The sequence below is a fragment of the Aulostomus chinensis genome, chromosome 22, assembly GCF_037954235.1.
Source record: "Aulostomus chinensis isolate RoL2024-O1b breed Wild chromosome 22, RoL_Achi_v1.0, whole genome shotgun sequence".
Taxonomy (NCBI): Eukaryota; Metazoa; Chordata; class Actinopteri; order Syngnathiformes; family Aulostomidae; genus Aulostomus; species Aulostomus chinensis.
Genome location: NC_141341.1, coordinates 23,915,001 through 23,928,011, shown reverse-complemented (window position 1 = coordinate 23,928,011; position 13,011 = coordinate 23,915,001). Strand labels below are relative to the sequence as shown.

Sequence of the window (13,011 nt, the reverse complement as noted above, 5' to 3'; positions counted from 1 at the left end):
ATCATTAGAATATCAAGAGATAGTTATATCCTTTTCTCCATTGAGGGTGCTGTTTGATATAAGCTGTTGACTGAAACTTCCAAAGTATGTGGTGATATTGCTAATTGTGCTGTAGTAATGATCCCTCCGCATTTTTCTCTCAACAGACATTTACACGGCTCATTAGCAGGTTCTTTCTCTAACAGACTGAAGCGTGAGTGTCATAATGCCCTGCATATGGACATCAAATATACAGTAATAGTCAGCTGATGATATAAAGTGAACAAAGTCAAGCCTTTGGTGTTCTTTAAGGTGCGGGGAATTTTAATGGGAAATTTTCAAGGGTTGAAAAGTGCTCCAATTTTGAAGACACTAAAACCATTAGAAACATAACAGAGAAATTCATTCTGTTATTTGGTATCAAAAACTTCTGACATTTGAAGATTTTTTGTACAGACCACAGCTGTCAGGTGCTAGAAATGCTTGAAAATTTCAGAAAAGAAGTCGGAATGCCGAATAGAACGTAAAGGCATGCTATAGCCCTGATCAGCAATAGCATAATGTGTACACACTAATAAGTCAAGTCAAGTCAAGTAAATTTTATTTGTATCGTGCCAAATAGCTACAAAAGTTATCTCATGACACTTTACAAGTAGAGCAGGTCTAGTACCACACTCCTTCAATGAATTTACACCAACAATTCTCCATGAGCAAGCAGATCAGGCAACAGCGAAAACCTTCCTTTTAACAGTTTCATTGGGGACACCCATCTGTTATGGCTGGTTGGGGGGAAAGAGAGCAGGAGAGCAGGGGCGAAACGGAGACATAATGGAGAAAGACATATACAGAAGGAAAGAGGGGCAGAGATAAAGAGAGAGAGAAAGGGGGAGAAGTCTGTACCTTCCTCCAGCAGCACTATTAGTCAGGGATCTGGGAAGTGGGGAAACACAAAGGCTCCGGAGAAGAAGACAAGTTGGTAACACGTACAGGACAGAGAGGAGGAGAGAGAAGCCTGGTGCACCGTGGGAGATCTCCCGGCAGTCTAAGCTGATTGCAGCATGAGCTTTATCAAAAAGGAAGGTCTTAAGTTTGCTCTTAAACATAGTGTGTCTGTGTCCAGGATCATCAGGAAGAGGTCTTGGTGTCCACAGTCCTTTTGTGGAAAGTAGAGAATGACTGGTTTAAATGTTTTGGTCAAAGCTATTAGATAAATGGTAAATGGACTCAATTTTATAGAGTGCTTTTCTACCTTAGCGGCACTCAAAGCGCTTTACAGTGTCATCTCATTCACCCGTTCACACACACACACACTCACACACTGATGGTGGAGGCTACCATGCAAGGTGCCAACCTACTCATCAGGAGCAATTATGGGTTCAGTATCTTGCTCAAGGACACTTCAGCATGGTCACCGGGGTCGGGGATCGAACCAGCGACCCTTCGGTTGCTAGACGGCCACCCTACCCCTGAGCCATGCGCCCACAGGTGTGAGTTTATCAAGTAGTAAAATTGGTGGGGAAGGTTTGAGTGGGAAAGAATTTGGGGATATGTTGAACATCTCATGAGGGCTGCTGTGCTTGAAGAGACAGAACAAATCTTTTCCGAAGTAGCTCACAGGCTCTGTTAACTTCAGTGCTACAATCTGTAATCAAAAATGGGGACACTGTCATTTTCTGCCCCCATTCTTCCACCTACATAGACCCCTATATTCCAACATGGCTAAGCTGTCATGGAGAATTGCAGAATTTCCTGTCTTGTCCTGTTTTGCCTGTTTGTTATCATGGACAATAAGGCTAAGTGTGTGACATATCAGCTCCTTACGCAGTACAAGCCCTGGTTTCATCAGAGGCAGTCCAAATGTACAGTGCCATTTGAGTCACGTTTCATTTGACAAAATATGTATATCTTGGTGGCCTGGGTTGAAATTGATTGACAGACTTCTTCCAGCTCAAGTTTTAACGTTCAACAAATGAAGTCATTTTTCATTTCATCATATTTCTGAGTGACATCCTCAGAAAATCCAGTGTCTTTTAGATCAGTGTCCTCCAGATAAGCACTGGTTTTGGCAGATAGGTAGAAGTCAGCTATTTTTAGATTGCTTAGTGGGTGCAGTTTCTCCGCGGAATAAATAGCTGACTGAAATGCATTTACAGTTTGTTCAGATGGCAGGAGAAGTCCGAATGAATATCATCCATGGAAGGAAAAACTTAGATAACTGAAAACATCAAGGATGCGAACCAAGTTTTTTTCAAGTGGTTTTAAGCTGATGAAACCTTTCAGTATGATTACTGAACATGGTCTCGCTCTTTTTCTCAGGTCCCCTGTCCTCCCTAGCACATCTTTCTTTTAGTTCCCTTTCCCATTCAGTGAGTCAACAGTTGAAAGATGGGAGAGAGGAAGAGGCGATCTGGTATGATGCTGAGGGTCTTATGTAACTGTTGGTGTCAGGCTCACTTGCCATTAAGATGTCTTATGAAGTTGTGTAGAGAAAAAAAACACTGGCAAGGTTTGCACCAAATTGAGGTACATGTGCTAGTCTGTATTGTTGGATGGAATTGAGTGTGAAGCTTGTTCGGCATGTCCAGTACACACTCATGAAGGTTTGTTGTATGTGTTCTGCTGTCTTAATTAGTATTAGTATTAACCCCTTCTACTCTGAACCCCATCACACACCAGAGACATGTATAATTTTGTGATGCACATCACAATATTCAACATCCCTCATAATGCTTACTTGTTCATTGCTGATACTGAAGGAAGGAATTAAATTTAAACATTTAATGAATTTATTATTTAGGTGAAAGTGCTTGGTTGAAAACCCTGCAATACTTCAGTATTTCAATGATTTACATAACTCCTTTTAAATTCTAATCATAAAATTTGCATCATCCATCCATTTTCTTCTGCTTATTCCTGTTAAGGGTCGCGGGGGGGCTGGAGCCTATCCCAGTGGCTACAGGCGAGAGGCGGGGTTCACCCTGGACAGGTCACCAGTCCATCACATAGAGACAGACAGCCATTCACACTCACATTCATACCTAAAGTCAATTTACAGTATCAATCAGCGTAGTCCCCAATTGCATGTCTTTGGATGGTGGGAAGAAGCTGGCGTACCAGAGAGAACCCACTCATGAACAGGGAGAACATGCAAATTCCACGCAGGAAGATCATGTGCCGGAGCCGGGACTTGAACCTGGAACCTTCTTGCTGTGAGGCAACAGTGCTAACCACTGCACCACCGTGCCGCTTTAAATAATCCCTTAAGTCATTTTATCAAGTTTTCCAGAAAACATGAAAAACTGGAGACAAAACATCATAAGGATTTGTTTTTAAAAAAAAAATGTGTGTAAACTCAGATCAGCTGTATCCCAAAACAGTTTTTTTAGCTCTTGGTCTCAGGTGTTTTTTACTAATAGACGGTGTCATTAAAAATGTACCTTATTTAGAGTATGCAAGATAAATCTATGAAGTGGATACAGTGAGCACAGACATCTGCCTTAGCAAGCATAAAAACAAAATGGTTCTGTCAAATATTTTTTCTTTCTTGGCCCACACTACACTCCTTTACCAAGTTTTGTTTAAAAAAATCTGTTTGGTAGATTTTACTTATTGCTGCAGGAAGACAAAAAAATTGAACATACAAAATGGGCAGCGTGGCTCAGGAGGTAGAGTGGCCCTCCAGTAACCAAATAGTTGCTGGTTTTATCTTTGATTCCCTGGAGACCATGTTGAAGTGTCCTTGAGTAAGAAACTGAACACCTAATTGCTTCTGATGACTAGGATGGAGATTTGCAGGGCATCCTCCACCAGCTGTGTGTGCGTGTGTGTGTGAATGATGGAAAGTGCTTTGGAAAAAAAATGAAATAGACATGTTCTGTAGACGTTGAATTCTGCCAAATGGGACTTTTTTTGACTGCTGTTGTATTTTTAAGTGCAGCGACAGTTGAGTGTTTATCTATCTACACTACCAATAATTATCAACAGGCCCAGGTGAAAACAACTCTCTTGGCAGAGGTAAAAAGGACGGTAGTGCAGGTCTTTCAAAATAAACCATAGGAACATTTGCCCATAGTTTTCTATCTTAAAAGTCAGTATAACAGTATTCTTAACGCAGAAAGGTTTTTAGAAGTCAGGGGAAGGCTGATTGGGATAATGTTCATGTGCAGTGAGTGATACTACAAATACGACTGAAATCATCTTTGGAAACGTGATATGATAACTGTGCAACTTTAGACGTCAGCAATGAGCCTCATTAGGACTCTTTGATTATAATTTTCTCTGACATCTCTCACTCAGGCACTCACCGAGGCTGGGCAGCTGTTCAAATGCGTTTGCTGCATGAACTTGTGTATGCTTCCCGTCGAATGGGCAACCCTGGCCTGTCTGTTCGCCACCTGTCTTTCCTGCTGCAGACCATGCTGGACTTCCTGTCTGATCAAGGTCAGTTTGAGAACATTCAGAAAGAAGCTTGAAAAGTTGCAATATTATATTTTGTCAGTTCTTGTTCATTGTGGAATTTAAACCTTGTGAGGTGGTTCGTCCTTAAGCTTAAAGAAAATGTAAAACAGCCGCCTTGTCCTCTGAGGATTGCACCGCTATACCTTCTGCATATTAGTATGCAGTTGCCCAACAAAGCCAGCTTTTTCTTTGGCTGTAGTGCAGCATTGTGCTTTGACCAGAAATCCTTTGCAGCCCAGAGATAGTGTTTTTACAGAGACAGTGAAAGCCAGACGGTCTGCCGGACACACAATAAAGGCCAATGTAATCCTTGGCTTGCTTCAGAGCCTCAGAATGGGGGTGGGGGAGCAAGCTTAGTATAAAATATTCAACTTGAGCAAATGGTCCTTTGCAGCTCTGTTTAAGAAATGTCCTGCTGGAATTGCATCTGTAACCACACATGTACATCAAGTGGCAGAAAGGCTACCAAGTATGTAGTTGTTAGGTTTGTAGTTCCCTGGTCATCAATTTCCTAACTGAAAAGAAGAGATTTTTTTGATCAAGTTTTTATATCCCTTACTAATGAGTATACACATGCTGTATAATTGCTCAATAAAAAGTCTTAGATTCAGATATTTAATCTGATACACTTGACTCTTTACATGCCAGTTGATCTGAATGTATCCAAAATTAGCAACAACTGATATTACCAGAGAAATGACATTAAGCTGAATATTTTCTACACTGTGGACTCGGTCTGTTGTGGTGAATAGAGTGCTGAGCAGAAAGGCAAAGCAAAAGACAAGGTAAATCATTGTGTCATTTGCATAAAATAACAAGAATTTAAGTTCTGTGTCACTACTTTAAAGCACTGGTTCTCAAATGGGGGTACACGTACCCCTGGAGATACGTGGAGGTACTCCAGGGGGTATGTGAAGCTTTACAAAAATATAATTTTATTATTATTTTTTTTTTAAAACAGTAATCCAAATAATAATTAAGTCTTGAGAAATAATTATATTATAAAAAGTTTGCTAAAATACAAATGTATGTTCATACACTGAATTTTATATTCAGTATTCAATTTTAATATCCTTAAAAAAAACAGACCCCAAACCAAGTTAGTTTGACACATTAGTCCAGCATCACTCGTCAATAACCTGCCGTTGCCATGACGACGTGCTGTAATGATGGAGATGTGGCTAAAGCGCAGCAGTGATGCTGCTGAAAATACAGAGAAACAAGTAAAAAAAAAGGGAGAAACCAGAGCCAACAAAGTACCGTAAGTAGGTATCAAAGGCACTGTGTTTTTTTGCGGGGAGAAATTAGCCAACGCTAGCAAATTATTGTTATAAATTGTTTAACTTTAATAAATCAGACACTGATGGCACAGCACTGTACCTCTTTATTTTCTACCACAAATGTTTTGCGCATGTCAGGGGGTACTTGACTAAAAAAATATTTCAAAGAGGGTACATCACTGAAAAAGTTTGAGAACCACTGCTTTAAAGGATCTCTGGAATTCAGATTCCAAAGAGATCAGATGTAGATTCAAACTGGAAAAATGTTAGGAAAAAGGTGATTATTATACTTACAGTGCATACTGTTGAAACTGAAACTAAAGAAAATCCAAACCTGTGAAATATCTCACCTGTACTGTAGGATTATGTAATAAAGATCTATAGTCATCTCTTATGTGAATTATACATTTAACTGTAGCAAAAATGAAGTAGACAAACTTCATATATTCTAAGTATAAAAGGCTTGCAGTCATCCTGTGAAACCTCAGAAGACAATATAAAGGGTTATATGGTGGTTTGAAATCTTTTCAAGTAAATGTTCTTCTACCTATGATGGACACTCTTGAAACTTGCAGAGCAAAAGCAAATTACATGGCTGGGTGAGCAGTAATGTTCCCTGAAAAGCTATTGATGGTACTATAAAACTTACAATTTTACTTGAAGGCTGAGGTAGTTATTGCAAAGAGAGAGACATCTCCCAGGTCATTAGTGTCTGGCTAATTTTTATCTCACAGATACGAAAGCTTGACTGAAGATGTTAAAGATGGTACTCAGACTACGAGTATGGGGAACTTTTACAGGCGCTGTGTTATGTCATAATTGTTGCTGCATGGTCTTCGGATCATTGCATTTAGAGATTTCCACGTGCTTCACCAAGTGCTTATTGATTTTTCTACTCTTATATGTTTCTACATTTGTAGAGAAAAAAGAGGTAACCCAGAGTCTTGAAAACTACACCTCTAAGTGTCCTGGTGGAATGGAGGTCATCACCCTTCCTGATGGCTTGAAGCTCCCTCCAGTGCCTTTTACAAAGCTCCCGATTGTCCGGTAAGTCTGCTGTGTAACTTAATTTAATTTGATTTAATTTTGTTAAGTTTGTTTTGTTTGATATTTTATTTTATTCTGCCTTTGTTTTTAAGTTGACTTAATGTCATGAACTGTAAAAATCTGCACTCATTATACTATTCAAATATCAAAATTTGGCAGTCAACCTTTACCTCGAAATGATAATTGGGAAAATGAAAATGTGTATGATTGGTGCTTTTGATGTGAATTGCTATGCTTTATATGGAAATAAATCTTTATTCATGAGTAAAGATACCTTGTGGTGTTTATGGAGATAAGCCCTGGTGTGTACCTACAGCCCCAGGGCACACACATGCACATACATGCTGCTGATGCAATACACAGCTGGCAGTGCTTTCATGATATTTGACTAACTGATGATTGGTGGTAGTAACATTCCAGGAAACAAAGGCAGTTAGGATGATCTCTAGCCAGCAAACATGGATGTGGAGAATGAAAGTTTCAAATTCTTGCTAAAATCTTTTTTGGTGTGGGTATGTTTACAAAAAAATGTAGCTCAAAGAGTAGAATTATGTCTCTGAAGAGCTACAGTTGGTAACACATTTGTATAAGGGTGTAATGGTCAAAATCATGCTTCAGCTCATACCTGGTTTTATTGCAATTTTTCAAAATGTTTTGCTAAAGTAATAAAATATAAAATTTGGAATCAGAATCATCAGATAGTCAAAAAATAAGAATGAGCTGTCTGGCTCTGCTGCAGCTTTCTTCCAGTACCTCTCCCACCACCACATCTACTGCTACTACTACTACTACTACTACCACTACTACTAATAATAATACCATCACTAACTCTACTACAATTAGCATTTTGCAATTTACATTTTTCATTTTCAAATTAAGTTGAACTAATCGTAATTATGTTCTTTTAATTGGGAGCAATTTTATTTCTTTATTTTGTTTTTATTTACATCGTAAGGAATGAAAGTGGCAGTTACTTGCACTTTTTATTTAAAGTAATGTTTGAAAGTTTGCTGATGAGAAAAATTATGCTCATGTATCTGTGTGCGTGTGTGCATCCGTGCAAGCTATGGGTGAGTGAGTGAGTGAGTGAGTGAGTATGAGAGGAGCAGTGCTGTTAATAGCTATGACTGGAGCAGTGCAGTGTGTTGGGAAGCAACACTGCTGACACTGCACCTGCCTGTGTTGATACAGCATGTTTGCAGAGGAGAGGAAATTTTCTCAACATGGCCAAGGCTGTGACCACAAGTGGATTCTCCTTATAGGTCCATTAGGGAGGTTTGCTCGCTGATTAGTGGTGGTGGGCCAGGTGATGGATAGTGGGGCATCTCAGATCTCTTTCTGAGTGAAGAAGTATTGTGGCTTCCTCATGGTATTCAAATTCAGGTGATGAAAAAGTCCCCTCTCTACAGGGTCTGGATCTGTCAGTTGATGTCTGAATGATCTGTTTTGGTTGAGACTTTTTGACTAGGTCTTGAGTGAAAACTCTGGATTCCATGTGATTTCCAAGGTACAACATTGTGGATGATGAACTTCCTCTGACTTAGGAAGTTGGTCAGTTAAAGATACATTAGTTTAGGCAGAGGAAAAGGGTAAGTGTCTTGGGGAATACCAACCTGCTGGAGGAACACTGATAGAGACCAAGCCCCTTTCCCGCGGGCCAAAACCCTGCTAATGCCCATGAACACCTGGCTTTTGTTTGCAGTGGGATTCATTCTGTAATCATTCAATCCCAAGTCAAATAACCCTGCAGTAGACGCAGGTATTAATTGGCTTTTGTATAAACACAAAAACAAGATTAACAAAGTAATTTGTGGCCTGCTTCCAGTGGGAAGTTCTGCAACATCTCAGCCAAAGGTTCAACCCACTGATGTAGAGTTTTAAGAGACAGACAAGAGCAAATTATGTAAAACAGTAATAACGGAAACACCATCACCATCTCTGCTGCTTTCTATCATGCATTTTATCCCGATTTCCTATGTGTGATATTGAATGTGACACAGTAGGAAAAACAACAACATTATAGCAACTCAGCTACTCACAGTGGGAAAACAAACTATGTTTGAAACTTTCTTCATCACAGGAAAATCATGAGTAGAACAATGTTTATGTTATTGAATGGATATGGCATAAGCATACATCAAATATACTAGTAGATCACTGTGCTACTTGACTATTGGTCTGTTGAGTTGAAGCCTTTTGAATTTTACTGACAATGTGTGTATTATTGAAGGTTAAGAGACTATTAGGGCAGTTATATCCTGCAGGCTGCTCTCAGTTCTGCTGCTGAGTCTTGCAGCTATCTTGGTATGCAAACATACTCTTTAGTCTATGTTCTTTATTTCCAATGAAACCTGTGATGTTTTATAATTGCCCTCACTTCACCAGTGACATGATTAAGTTCTTCTATTTTTCTCTCAAGTTCTAGCCCTGGCTTTGATTATGTTGTGAATTTTTGTATGTTCATGAGCAACAGTAACTTGCTCACGGACCAGTGGGTTTTCAAGTGCATGGGACCTTATTTATTAGATTGCATTACTAAGGTTTCTGTGCATTATTTATTTTTTTCCAGTCATTGTGTTTTGTTGGCTTGATGACCTTGTAACGGTTATAGAGAATTATTACAAATCTCAAGCATTGCACTGACACAGTTTTATTTCTGGGCTCTCAAACTGGAGCTTTATCAAACAAGCTCACACTCACTCATAGCTATAAAAGATCATTCATGACTGTAATTCTATTTTTCTGAGTGGTATGATGATTGCACTTTCATGTCAGTGTGATCAGTTCCTTACATGCTTTTAGAAAATGAGACTAATTCATCCTCTTCTATGATGTCCGAAATAGGTCTGTGAAGCTTCTCGATCTGCCTGTCAGTCTACGTCCTCACAAAGTGAAAGGCCTGCTGGGACAGAATATGTCTACTGCTAGCCCCTTCATCTACTCTCCAATCATCATGCATAACAGAGGAGAGGAGCGCTGCAAGAAAATCGGTATGTCCAACACCGTTTCTCGTGAATGATCATACAACAGTTTTGGCCATTGCCATACAAGACACCAGTGCAGTGCGTCTTCTAAACATACCTGTTTTGGAACAGGACATAGGCCTCTGGCCAATGTGTTAACACAAAGTATTAATACAGTTGACATGAGGTGTGAATGAGTATATAGATATACCAATAAGTTGAATAAAATAAATATCCACATGTGTTACAAGTAACAAGGTTAGATATTCTCCTAGTAAAGAAATGCTCTGTTGAAGTAAAATAAGGACTCCATTCATGCACATCAAAAGATTGGTCGCACCAGAAGAAAAAATACAGAAAGATTGACTGCTGGACTTCTTTCAGTTGTGAGGCCTCCCAGGTGCCCCACCACTGTTCGTGGAGTATTTTGCACTACATGGAGTAAGGATGCCCATTTGCCCATTTTGTGATAATCTGTCTGATTTTGTATAGTCTGGTCCTGTCATGTTGTAGAAAGTGTGAATGATAAACATAGTGATGAGACAGATGAAACTGAACGTGGCACGAGTAACCTGGATGCTTACATCACTGACATCCTGTTGAGTCAGACAATGGAGGACAAGCTGATGGCTGGAAGGGACCAAATTTGGTTGGGCTGTCCTTGAAAACAGAAGTTACCTTCTCAGGAAGGATGTTTTGGTGTGAAAATGTACATTATATTAATCTGATCTTGTGTCACACTCCAAAAGGCAGACAGTCTCTGTCCCTCAAACCATTCATGGTTTATTCTGGGAAAAACATCATCAGTGCCCTCTCTGTCCTGTGGAAGTGATATATTTTATTTCAATTTTGGAAATGCAACTGAAAATTTTAAGTGCATCACTTTATATCCATATTCTTAAACCTTCCACATACTAATGATCAGTTACTTATTACATATGTAGTGGTTCAAATGATCATCACCCATAGGTCAGATGTTGGTCTACCCTCTCATATCAGCCACACCTCAAGTATAGGATTTTGTTCTTGGGTCTAGTATGTAGAGGCCTTGTAATCAGTAAAATGTGCACAATGGGAATATTCTCAAGAACGTCATTATGCTCCCATCATGCCACAGCTATAAAGCCTTAAACCCTTAGAGCAAAACCGTTACTTTCCACTCACTCATTTAACTGATGCCGAGCTAAAGTCTTTAGTGTTATGAGCTTGGCCTCAGCAATTGAGGTGTGGAGACACCAAGGATATGTGTGTATGTTGTCTTACTCTTTAAGTCACATGCTATGTATCAGATTGATGTTGACTATAAAAACAAGGGATCCTCTGATGTGAAATTGTTCTCCCTATAATTGCTCCGAGGCTCAGTTTTAAGAACTCCCTAGGCTTTCCCTTCTCTTTGATGAGGGTGATAGGCAGTACTTTATGGTATCACAGAGAGCTGAACTGTTGCTTTGTGTTGTACCAACAGGAGAAACAGTGACATAGTTTCTACTGTTTTGGCTCTGTACTCTTGCACATTGTATCTAAATAAATCCACAAAAGTGCTAACTTCATTTGCTTTTGGCTGTGAGTTAACATTTTAGATTACTAGCTCTCTCTGTACATACTTCTTCAATGTTAGAACAACATTGTACAGCAATGTATAGGGGTGCACCGATACTACTTTTTCCAAAACGAGTCGTGAACGAGTACTTATTGATACCAATACTGAGTACTTATGCCATTACACATAAAGTTACTTTGATTTTTATTTTTCTAATTCCAAAGATATTATGTGTTATTTGAACAACATTCCTCAGTATGTTTTTTTTTTTTTGTTTTTTTTTACGTGGGTGACTGTCACTAGTTTCACTAGTTTGACTGGTAGGAAGTTGTAGTACTTTCGTTGAGGAATCGGACAATATTGTTTTTTCAGGAGAATGTCGCTTATTCGGAGGTCAAGGAGGCTGATAAGCAATGTACCTCTTAAATATATATGTATGTATGTACTGTACATGGACTTGTTTTTATATAGTGCGTTCTACCTTAGCGGCACTCAAAGAACTTTACAGTATCCTCTTATTCAAACACAAACTCACACACTGATGGTGGAGGCTGCCATGCAAGGCACCAGCCTACTGCCCAGGATCAATAAGGGTTTCAGTATCTTGCTCAAGGACCCTTTGTCATGGTCAACTGGGGAAGTGCGGATCGAACCAGCGACCCTTTATTATGATCTCTCTTTCTCTGACATATGTTGCCTATACATTTTCAAAATTGTCAAAATTTACAGCTGAACAAACCTTAACCCAACGCTGTTTTTGTGCGTTTAAAAAGGAAGTTTTCTTTATGAACAATAATTTGTAAAATATGAACATACTCAACAATAAAAATTAATCAAAATTTTAATAACTGAACACCTAAAATTCTTCAGTGGCTGAACATTATTGTTTCTCATGTTCCCAGCAACCTCTGGTTTATTATACACCTCCTGGTGCAGCCTAGACACATCATCAGTGATGTAACCTGGGGTCATCGGGTGTTTGGGGTCTTTCAACATCAGACACCCTCGCCCAGGCGACCCAGCTGAGGGTGATCAGTCCCTGGCTTGTGCCTAGGTAGCTTGTGTGGCCCATGGATCACCCCTCTTGATCCACAGCCTTCTTGATGCCTTTTTAGGAGCATCAATGATGTTCCTGATGGCTTTCTTGCTGTGCAGTCCCCTTATTCCCAACATCTTGAGAGCCCTGCAGAGTGAGTGGCCTGCAAACCCACGGCATCCAACCTGGATGGGGTTACACCGGGTTTTCCATCTGTTGCGTCGGCATTCACCTACCAGCTCTTCATACTTGGCCCTCCTCCTCTCAAATGCCTCCTCCATCCGGTCTTCCCAGGGCACAGTCGGCTCCAGCAGTATCACCTGCATTGTTGATTCAGATGTGAGAACCAAGTCCAGCCTGAGTGTGGTAATTGTGATGGTCTCTGGGAACTTGAGCTGTTTACCCAGGTCCACCTTCAGCTGCCAGTCCCTAGCTGTAGCCAGGAGCCCCACTGCTTGGCTTGAGCATTGTTGTGGCTTCTCTCCAGCTTTAACAAAGCTGATAGAATTACTAGCTAGCTGCTTGCTGAAAGAGATCCCTGAGCAGATGGTGTCTGCTATCACCCTCATTACCTGGTTTTGGTGCCACTGGTAGTGACCCTCCCCCAGGGCTATCGGGCAACAGCTAAGGATGTGCTCCAGTGATCCTCTCCTCTGGCACAGAGGGCAGGCAGGTGTTTCTGCCAGTCCCCAATAGAAGAGGTTGGAT

The 13,011-nt window shown here is 40.1% G+C and overlaps 1 protein-coding gene across 2 annotated transcripts in view; it reads left to right on the top strand.

Moving 5' to 3' along the window:
• The window catches only part of trappc9 (trafficking protein particle complex subunit 9), a 242,188-nt gene that overhangs the window by 26,952 nt on the left and 202,225 nt on the right, over positions 1-13,011 (top strand). For both annotated transcript variants that reach the window (XM_086193247.1, XM_086193246.1), the window contains 3 exons: positions 4,276-4,419; positions 6,638-6,764; positions 9,609-9,754. In XM_086193247.1, the coding sequence (XP_086049373.1) occupies positions 4,276-4,419; positions 6,638-6,764; positions 9,609-9,754 (417 nt within the window). The remainder of the gene's footprint in view (positions 1-4,275; positions 4,420-6,637; positions 6,765-9,608; positions 9,755-13,011) is intronic.